The sequence below is a fragment of the Miscanthus floridulus genome, chromosome 10 (assembly GCF_019320115.1).
Source record: "Miscanthus floridulus cultivar M001 chromosome 10, ASM1932011v1, whole genome shotgun sequence".
Lineage (NCBI taxonomy): Eukaryota > Viridiplantae > Streptophyta > Magnoliopsida > Poales > Poaceae > Miscanthus > Miscanthus floridulus.
In genome coordinates this window covers 75,157,353-75,168,589 of record NC_089589.1, presented here as the reverse complement: position 1 = coordinate 75,168,589, position 11,237 = coordinate 75,157,353, and the positions used below count along the sequence as shown (strand labels likewise).

General features: G+C 47.0%; 1 protein-coding gene across 1 annotated transcript; it reads left to right on the top strand.

Annotated features, from left to right (window-relative positions):
• The first annotated feature begins 2,673 nt into the window (after positions 1-2,673).
• LOC136488875 (putative serpin-Z5) lies at positions 2,674-3,198 on the top strand. Its single transcript, XM_066485663.1, has one exon. The coding sequence runs from the start codon at positions 2,674-2,676 to the stop codon at positions 3,196-3,198; it is 525 nt and encodes a 174-aa protein (XP_066341760.1).
• The last annotated feature ends 8,039 nt before the right edge of the window (positions 3,199-11,237 follow it).

The following is an 11,237-nucleotide window of genomic DNA, read 5'->3' as shown; positions in this document are numbered from 1 at the left end:
GATTTTCTTTCTAGGACGTTGTTCACCCTCGACGTCACCAGGATCATCGTGCCTGATCTTATACCGTGATGCTTTACATACCGGGCATTCATCCAAATTCTCGTATTCATTGCCATGGTAGAGGATGCAGTCATTAGGACATGCATGTATCTTCTGGATTTTTAATCCCAAAGGGCAGACAACCTTTTTTGCTTCGTACGTAGTGGTGGGCAATTCATTTGGCTTCGGAAGCATCTTCTTTATGAGGTTCAATAAATTCCCAAATACCTTGTCGGATACACCATTCTTTGTCTTTCACTGTAACAATTCTAGTGTTGTACCCAGCTTTTTTTGCCCCTCTTTGGCCGTTGGGTATAGCAACTTCCTATGATCCTCAAGCATGCGCTCGAACTTAACTTTCTCTTTTTCACTTTCGCATTCTTATTGTGCATCACGAATGGCATCGTCAAGAGCATCACCGAGATCATCTTCTGCCGCTACCTCTTCTTCATCTCCCCCCATTGTAGTATCATCAAAGGCACCATACTGAGCAATAATGTCATCAATGTCTAAATCTTCTCCTTCACCTTCTTCCATCATGACCCTGATTTCTCCATACTTAGTCCAACATATATAGTTTGACATGAAACCTGACTTAAGCAAATGTGAACGAAGACTCATTGCGCTTGAATATTCCTTTAAATTCTTACATAGGGCACATGGACAACACATGAAACCATCCCGCTTATTTGCCTCAGCCACACCTAAGAAATAATGCACGCCCTCAATAAAGTCTTGGGAGTGGCGATCGGCATTGTACATCCAATGACGTGACATAATCTGCATTACACAACAAATTATGAAAACCTTGAACATAATTAGGTATTTTATTACACAACATAGATGACACACACACGGTTGATTAATTAACTAAGCCTGGCTACAACGTAAGCAATCCCAACTATCACTAAACAAACTAAAACTACAATGCACTTCAGTAACATAATTATTTCATAACCGTACGCAACTAAAATAGACAAATCATTCATCTGTTAAATATCAATAAGCTTCTCCTGCTGGCTCACTGCCTCATCATCAGCAGCCGCTACCTCAAGTGCACCCGAATTCTGCACGTATGTAGCATAATCTTCCTCCCAGTACCAACCATCGTATCCATTGCCCTCCCACTGAAATTAAAGCCAAAAATATTTAGTCAAAAAAATTCAAGAAAAGCAGGTAAATTAGCCATAATAATCAAATGCGTAAGAAACTCACATCACAATCTGGGCACTTGTAGAAAACACGACCCTTGTTGGGTCCCTGTCTCTTGACTCGGTACTCCATCACAATCTTCTGCTTACACTTGCCACAGATAATGAGAGGGAGTTCTAGCCTCAGTCGTTTCACAACCGAACGAGAGACCGAGGATCTGGTACCAGTTGTCATTTACTTTCTATACTTATTTTTGCAAACTAGTGTAAATTTCACATTTTCTAAAATAATATATTTAAACAAAACTAAAATTATTTATTTATCTAACTAAACCATGAAATATGTACTATGTATAACAGTAAAATACCAAACTATCAAGTGATTTTACTATTGTAAATCATCATGTGATTTTGAGCTAAAAATGATATAGAAATCACATAGCTCAAAAACATGTTTCAATAAATAACCATCCGTACTAGTTGACCTTGCTTACGTGATCATCTCGATGAGCATTTCTCCACCGAACGGCACCGTACTTGGCCAAGGAAGAGCTCCGATTCTATGAGGAAGGGAACATGGTCTTTCACGACCGTTGCCGCTCTCCCTCGTAGAATCAAAGCTACTCTTTGACGTCCGTTACCACTCGGCAGAAAACATGCTCACCGAGATATACACGGTCCGCAAGTTCAACTAGTACGGATTTTCTATAATTTTCTAACTATTTTCTAAGTTTTTTATTTCATGGAAAATTTAATTCTAAAAAATAAAATGCATCATTTCATGGCGCGTGCGCCAGCGAGGACGAGCGAGGCGTGATTTTGATGAACTAATTTAACTTTTGTTTATCCAAACATATATGCAAATCATCATGTGATTTTGAGCTAAAAATGACATAAAATCATAATAAAGTCCAACATATAAAGTTACACATGCATCTACATCGCAAAATGAGATAAGCTACTGATAAAACATAAAAGGATTAAGTTTGTTACCTCCAAAATCAAAGAGCAACACCAGTGGAGGGGGAGAGAGCAAGAACAACAGCAAGCTGAAGAACAGAGCCAGTGAATTTGAATGGAATGGCTCGGGCTCGGGGAGGAAGAAATGAGCTGGTCTATAGGCCGGGATAATTAGTCCCGATTAGGGGGCCAAACCGAGACTAAAGATTAATCTTTATTCCCGGGGCATCATCCAAACCGAGACTAAAACCTTTAGTCCCGGTTGGTATATCAGCCAGGACTAAAGATCCCTGCCCTGTGGACGACCGTTGAGCAGGAACCTTTAGTCCCGGTTGGTATTACCAACCGGGACTAGAGAAACCTTTAGTCACGGGGGCAAAAAAATGTCGAAGCTAATGTCAAATTGGGACATCGTTCTAAAGTATGTTCTCTAGTAGTGTCGTACCAGTACATCGACTGCCACTCTGGGTTCAAGGTGCTCAAGCTGCCCTACGAGATGATGGACGAGTCCAACTAGGACTGGATGCTCTACCACAGCCTACCCAAGTTCTGCATGTGTGTCTTACTCCCCGACGACCGCAAGGGTCTTCAAGGCATGGTAGAGGAGATAGCGTCGTCCCCGAAGTTCTTCCACGACCATCTGCCGCTGAAGTGTGTCCCCGTCGGCCAGTTCTGGCTACCGAAGTTCAAGCTGAGCTTTGAGACAAGAATAGTCACCGAGGACCTTAAACATCTGGGGCTTCATCTGCCCTTCGATGAAGCAGAGGAGAACATGACCGACAGGCTCCTTGAGGAAGACGAGCGTTGTGTGTTTGTCAGCCATGTCATCCACAAGGCAGTTATCGAGATGACCGAGGCGGGGAGCGAGGCAGCAGCGGTCACCGTGGAGTGCGATGATATGGGTTGCTCGCTGTATGATGACTCTCCGCCACCGCCGAAGCCGGTGGATTTCGTCGCCGAGCACCCGTTCGCCTTCTTCATCGTGGAGGAGACGTCAGGCGCCGTTGTCTTTTCTAGGCATGTTCTTGACCCTTCTAAGGAAGAGTAGACCTTGGCCTCCAGCCCTCCACCCCCACATTATTGCATCAGATGACTAGGGAAGGCCAGAAGGGCAGAATCATACATGCCAACAGGGCTGAAAGTTTAGACTAAGTCGTATGTGCTCCCTGAATCTGAAATTTTTAGCATAGCTTAAGCATACTATGATTAGCCTATTATCAAAATTTCACCATAATTGAAGCATAGTAGCTGCAATTGTGAATTAAACACATAAACACATAGATTTACAGCTACAACAAAAACTTTAAACTAAAGCATGTCATATCGTAGGGTCGAGATGGCGTTCTAGAGGAGGTGAATAGTTCTTTATAAAATTAATCGTGCCGGCTAACCGAAACAAATGCGTAATTAAAACTATCGGTCTATCCAACACTACACCCCTCTATCTAAGTTCTTAGGCACCTTATAAAAGATCCTAATTAGCCAACAAAAGTGCCAGGTTACGTAGAGCTCACCTAACCAATTCTAAAAATAAGATCACACAAACCCATACAACTAGTACTTCAAGCACCGGAGAAGCTCCTACACAAACTAGTAAGCAAAAGCACAAAGCTCCTAAACTCACTAGCAATGCTCAAAAACAATGCTACACAAGCCAAATTAGAGAGCAAATTACTTAGCTACACAAACTAAGCAATGTGACTAACAAGGCTACTCAAGCCAATTAGTCACGCAAGAGAGCTACTTCTATGCTACACAAGCAATAAGGTAACTAGCAAGCTACACAAGCTAACTAATTACAAAAGCAACTACACAAGCACAATATATATGAAAGTAAATACAAGCTTGTGTATGGGGAATGCAAACCAACGGGAAGAACAAGGATGACACGGTGATTTTCTTGCTAAGGTTCACATGTTTGCCAACACGCTAGTCCCTGTTGTGTCGACCGCTCACTTTGTGGTTCGGCGGCTAATAGGTGTTTCACAAACCTAGCCCACACGTTGGACGCCATAAGAACCTACCCCAAAAAGTGAGGGTAACTCAATGACATGCTCTACTAGAGTTGCTCTTCGCGATCCTCGCGGGACGAGCACAACACCCCTCACAAGCACTTCTTCAGAGCACCGCACAATCTTCTTGCGTGCTTCGACGGAGCCACAAGCCACCAAGCCGTCTAGGAGGTGGCAACCTCCAAGAGTAACAAGCACCACCGGCTTGCAACATGAACATCTAGTGCCACTCGATACAATCTCATAAAGCAACGCACTAGAGATCAGTCACTCGTAATCGATTCACACTCTTGTAAGCACAAGTGAGTTAGAGGGCTTCCAAGCACAACTACACAAGCCACCAAGGCTGAAGGGTGCTCAGCCACTAGCCCAAGGCCAGTTAGTGCTTGGTTATATAGCCCCCAAAAGAATACACTACTACAATAAACTTAATGGAGGCGGGCCGGTTGCTTTGCCCGCCTCGGTTAATCGATTAACCGAGGCGGTCGGCTTAAGGCAACCACCTCAGTTAATACTTATTAACCGAGGCAGGCATCGAGACGGGTGGTTAAAGACGCCCGCCTCTGTTAAACAATTAACGAAGGCGGTTGTTATTACTTGTCCGCCTCAGTTAAAGATTTTCTATATTAAAAATACTTTTTTTTGAATTTGAATTTGAATTTGAATTTAAATTTAAATTAAACATAGGTCAAAGCACCCAAATACGCATACATAGCGTAAACATATATCACATCATTCAAGTTAACACCAAAATATGATCGAACAATCAAGTTACGTTACAAACATATGTCATATGTTCACTGCTTCTTTTCTTTCCCTACTCCAAAGTCTAGCAACATGTAATCTAGGACGCGTAGCATGTTGCTCAAGTTTTGGAGCCTCTCGTACTTCTCCGCAGTCGCTAACTCACCCTCCTCATTGAAAAACGGTCGCCCAACATGCACGCAGGAGTCCATGACAAATTTACAAATGTCCGCTACTGTGGCTGTATTTGTCGCACGCTCTGAGGTACTCGCAAACGTAGTATCCACATAATACTATTTTAGGATGTTGTTTAGTGCACCACACGATATATAATACACAATCATATAGAGAGCATGCACGACATATAATCCACATATAGAGAGCATGCACGATATAGTAGCACATATGACTTTTGATATGTACCGGGAATTGTCGCCTGATTTTTAGTTTTGTGCCATTCTTCTTCTTCTTCATAGATCTTCGATCGAGGCACTCGGGATCCTCCACGTACTTCTTGTAAGTGTTGTACGAAAACCACTAGTGTGAATGACAAATTTGACACATATGTTAAGTGTAAAAGAATAAGTACCGTCACTTACTATCACAATGCGCTTTCAAAGTCCTTGTACCCTTCTTTGTTTGTTTGCCGTGAAGAGTCGAATACAACGGCCCTTTCATCCTAAGGATAGATCATAAATGCAATCCAGTGGCCCATGTTGCCCCCGCTGCACCATTCAAACAATATAGATTTCAAATCTCAAATATGAAAAGTATTGATCCTAGTAGCTACATATATGTTCCAAGTATCCTTTTGACTTACTCGAACTGGTGGGTGGCAAGGATACACCCATCTCCTCCCCCGAGCTTCCTCATGGCTCTGTACATGTACATTCCCATGTTATACTTTAACTCATTGCACAGTTCTGCCCAAGCTTGCTCTTTGTCTTGTGGGTTCAAGTTAATCAACTTTTCATTAGTGTCCGGTATATCATAACCCGAAATGACCCTCTAGGTTAAATGCATCAGACAGAGATAAATAATATTTATACCCATTTGCTTGCATACATAGGATTGCATCCTGCAAGGACAAGTCGTCATGGCATTATTAGTTTCTTCCTAAAGTACCTACAGCGATGCAAAGGTGTGAAAATCGTGTTTAACTTATAGGGCAAACAGGGTCACTTGAGCGACGTCGAGGTCCTTGCGGCGCAGTTGCCTATGCATGTCATGGAAATCTACGACGACTTGAACATCGTCGAGCAAGTGGAAGTACTCCGCCAGGACCTTGACAACAAAAGTACGCAGGCCTACTTTCGCCGCCTCCATGTACCAGAGATGGAACCTCCTCACCTCCCACGGCTCATCGTTGATGAGCTAGCCCCTAGTCACCATGAACTTCCCATGCTCGTAGTTGTTGGGGCAATCATCCAAAAGGGGCCAAATCGACACTGGTGTTCATGGCCTATGCTTGAGATATCAGGGAGTGAAAAGTCTGCTAGCATCTCTGCATAAATTATACTTTGACTATGCTTGCCAGTAGCATACCTTTCAAACGAAGTTGAGCTTTGGTACTCATTGGCTACTTGATAGGCTGCCCAACTCGTCTTGGTGTGGTGGGCGGGTATGGTCTCCTCTTTTTTTGCAGGCTTCCTCGGCGCGGGAGGACATTGCCCTTTGCCCTCCTTCGGACCACTTCTAGGCGATGTAACATTGCCCGGTGCTACCCCTGTACCTCCCTATGGATTGCTCATGCCAGAAGGACTACCTGGAGGACTGCTGCCTAGGCCAGCATTGTCGTTGTCATCGCTGCCGTAGTCATCATCACCTAGAGGACTGCTGCCTGGGCTAGCATTGTCATCGCCGCCGTAGTCGTAGGCGAGGGTTATGAGGGGTGTGACGACATTGGCTCATCCAAGATAATGTCGCTCTTGTTCTAGAGTACTTCAGAGCCGATAACACCTTGGAGGTACATGATCCCCTCTGGAGTGGGAATGTCGATTTCATCATCGTCAAATTCCGAGTTGGTCCACATCACGTCCACCCTAGCATAGTCGGGCGGGATCGGCTTGTTGTCATACATGCTTCCACTTTCGGGTAGCAGTGCCACTCCCTTGGCCACTTCCTTCTTCTTTGACATCATCCTGTCGTAGGGCACCACGAGCATGCAGGGCGTTCATTTCACGATATCATCGACCGGGTACCCGGGGAGTCCTCCGGTCAGCGGCACCATTGTCTGCCCTTGTACGGTGGCTTCACCCTATGGCAGCAGCACGCCAGCCTAGCGAAACATCTGTGTCCTCAGCTCCACCATCTTGGGGTCGTTGCTCGTGAACGCGTCTTGTATCGACCCCATGACAAAGTTCATCATTGCCTCATCCTAGCCTTGCTGGACGAGCCCTTCTTTGTACGCCTACCTCATGTGGTACGAGCTCACGTCGGTCTGCCAGGACTCCATAGTCTTCTAGCTCTTTCTCGAGGATACGCCACGGACGTGGTAGCGGTGCTCGGGGTTCCTAGGGCCTCGGCTAGCACGTCCCTCTCTCTGCGAGGTTCGAATGACCTGCTCTGCTCAGCCATAGCGACCGCCAAGATCCTCTTCTCTGCCTCCTTGGTTTGTGGGTCTTCAACTTGGTCTTTCCCTCCTTCAACTTTTTCGGCTTGCGGGCATAAAGGTAGTCCCATGACCTCTCATCAAGGCCATCATACGGATTCGGCCGCCTAGCCTCAGCTGCCACCCTTTCTTCCTCTCACCACTTCACCTTCTTAGCGGCGTACCCTGTCATGCCCAAGTGGTGGTAGAGCACGTTCCTCTTTGCGAGCTCAGAGAACTTCTCCCCCTTGGCCTTTGCTTCATCGGTTTGTTTTTGAGTGACGAAGGCTTCCCAGACGTCACGCGTGATGAAATTATAATGCTCGAAGGGTGTCTTCCCTATCTTCACGTAATACTTATTGAGCATGGACCTGAAGTTGCAAAGCGCTTTGCCTACAACATACAACGCATCCGCCGTGCACTTTTCTTCATCATAGCCCTATGCTGGATACGTGAACCGCCTCTTCACCTCTCCCCACATAGTTCCCTTGATGTCGTTTGGGATGTCCTTCCAATTATCATATGTGATAGCCACCTTCTCCATGACTATATAGGAGCATTGGTTGTTGAAGGTGCCGATGATAGTCTTTGGCTCCAAGGGCTCTCCCTACAGCCCCAGCTGGTGTATCGCATGCATTTTATTGCGCATCTAGTGCCTCCCGTGTTGGGCCCTTTTCAACTGTGGCTTGCCACCGGCCGTTGTGGTTGAAGAAGTGCCCGAGGAGGGGCGGGTGGTTCCTCCACCGCTTGTTCCCCCGCTTTGAACTCCAGACTATGAGGCACCACAGGTATCTGTCGAGGACAAGAACTCGCATTGATCATACACTTGCGCGAGGCCCTCGAACGTTGTGTTTATTAATGTGCACTGCTGTAAGTATGTACCTCAAGCCTTGGTGTTTTGGTATCCTCGTTTGGATCATTCGCTCGTGCCTCCGCACAAGAACATCGTGTTTCACCCCTCGGATCAAAGTCCGGATCATCTTCGTGCTCTCCACGAGGCCTCTTTTGCGGCCTCGGTGTTAGGGGCTCCTCGCTCTCGTACTCGGTGCTCCCGCCTGACTCTGATGCTGAGCCTTCATCACACGCATCAAGAGCAGGCTCGCGCCATTTTTTAGTAGGCTCGTTCGCCATTGGAAGCTAAGAAAAATCAAGTTATATGGACATTTCATAATTATAAACACAATGTTATATTCATCTCAAAATATATATAATGAAATCATTATATTCATCTCAAAACACAATTACATGCTTTTTCAATTATACATTGGGAGTAGGGATATAAAAATTGAAGGAAAGTACAAAATTGTAGAAGAAAAGTACAAAATTGTAGAAGAAAATTACAAAATTTTAGAAGCAAAAAAATCATTTACATAGTTGGCTTAGATTTGCCCCATTGTCATCTCATTGCTTCTAAACTGGTTGCTTGTATATGGTACTAGTCCATCACATGTGCCATCGCGCGCGCCGGTAAATTAGCTGGTTAAGGCCACAAATTTGTCTATGCATAGACGATAAACAACAATAATAAGGATAAGCAAACAGTGTTGCACAAATTGGAGTGGAAATAAGAGATAACATAGTTTGTTCGCATCAATTATGAAGGGAGACATTTTCTTCTTTTTTTTCAAGAACACAAATCGTATGTGTAAGCAAACTACATCCATACATATAGAAAACAAAATCAAGGGATCAGAGACATAAGGTGGCAAAGGAGATATAGGGGATTTTTTAGTTTACCATGGCAGGACCAAGCAAGGTTAGGGAGGACGAAATAGAGAAGAAGATGCAGCTGGACTGGCATCGGTCGCGTCAAGGGGGCCGGTGACGACGTAGGCGGGGTCGGGCTACGCTGGGTGCGGCCACATCAGCGGAAGCCGATCGCGTAGCCGATGCGGCCAGGGCAGGGCGGTCACGGCGGCCGACGGCTCCCCGAGCTGGTGCGCCATTCGATCTGGCCGCATGGAGCGCTTCCCGCACCGGTACGGCAACCGATCCAGAATGAGAAGGGAGAGGCATCGATAGATCAGGAGAAGGAGAGGCACCTAGGGTTTCCTATTGCACAGGAGCAGCCGTGCAACATCGGTAGGAGGCCGCGCGGGGGGGGGCCACGCCGGTGGCCAAGGGCGGGGCCCACTCGCGTAGCGTCGTGGGTGGTGGCGGCCACGACCAGTGACCCACGCGCGACGAGTGGATGACACGAGGAACAATGGATCCGTGCGGAGCACTCACAACAGGCCGCGCTGGGGGAGGGGGGGCGCGGCCAGCAGCGGTGGCCGGCACCATGCCATGCCGAGGGCCATAGACCGGCTGGGCGTGCTCGCGCCGGTGCAGCGCGCATGGGGGCGATGTCTCCCCGCCACAGGAGGGGCGGAGCAGGTGTTGGAGAGGGCACAAACCAATGGGAATGTGTATGGGGAATGCAAACCAATGGGAAGAACAAGGATGACGCGGTGATTTTTCTGCTAAGGTTCACATGTTTGCCAACACGCTAGTCCCCGTTGTGTCGACCGCTCACTTTGTGGTTCAGCGGCTAATAGGTGTTTCACAAACCTAGCCCACACATTGGGCGCCGCAAGAACCTACCCCAAAAAGTGAGGGTAACTCAATGACACGCTCTACTAGAGTTGCTCTTCGCGATCCTCGCGGGGCGAGCAGAACACCCCTCACAAGCACTTCTTCAGAGCATCGCACAATCTTCTTGCGTGCTTCGACGGAGCCACAAGCTATCAAGCCATCTAGGAGGTGGCAACCTCCAAGAGTAACAAGCACCACCATCTTGCAACACGAACACCTAGTGCCACTCGATACAATCTCACAAAGCAACACACTAGAGATCACTCACTCACAATCGATTCACACTCTTGTAAGCACAAGTGAGTTAGAGGGTTTCCAAGCACACCTACATAAGCCACCAAGGCTCAAGGGTGCTCAGCCACCACCCCAAGGCCAGTTAGTGCTTGGTTATATAGCCCACAAAAGAATAGAGCCGTTATACCCCTTCATTGGGCTGACTGCGTACTGACCGGATGCGTTGGTACTGACCGAACGTGTCCGGTCACCAGTTCCGGTCACTAGATGGACACCACGTGTTCTTTGTGTTCGAAGCCAACCGTTGCTCTCCAACGGCTAACTCACGCGCATGCACTGCCATTTCGATCGAACGTGCCAAGCCAACTGACCAGACACACAATGCCTCAGCGTCCCGTCTAATCCAGAGAGCTTCTAGAGCTGGCATTTCTTAACCAAACGTGTCTGGTCGCCTTGACCGGACTCTCACCAGGATCTGGTCACCACTGCACCGTGTTGCTCAACAGCGGCATAGGCATGTTCGGTCGCACCTTGCACCAGCATCCGATCGCAGCCGTGCCCGCTCAGTAGAGGCGCCGTGTGATTGGCTGGACTAGTGAGCCAGCGTCCGGTCGCTGCGCGGCCAGAGTCTGGTCGCTTCACAATGCCAGCGTCTAGTCCACGTGCGCTGCTGCCCCCGCTCCTAGGGTTTGCTACCAGATGCGTTCGATCACTCTGGAGACAACGTCTGGTCACTGCAGTGACCCTATTCTTTCTCCTTTTAACCTCAAGTTTCTTCTCCTTTGCAAATGTGCCAACACCACCAAATGTACACTACCATGTGCATATGTGTTAGCTTTTTTGAAACATTTTTCAAAGGATTTTCACATGCTCTTTCCACGCCACTCGATCCTAGCATATCGCAATGTTAGATCGCTCAAGTGGCACTAGATG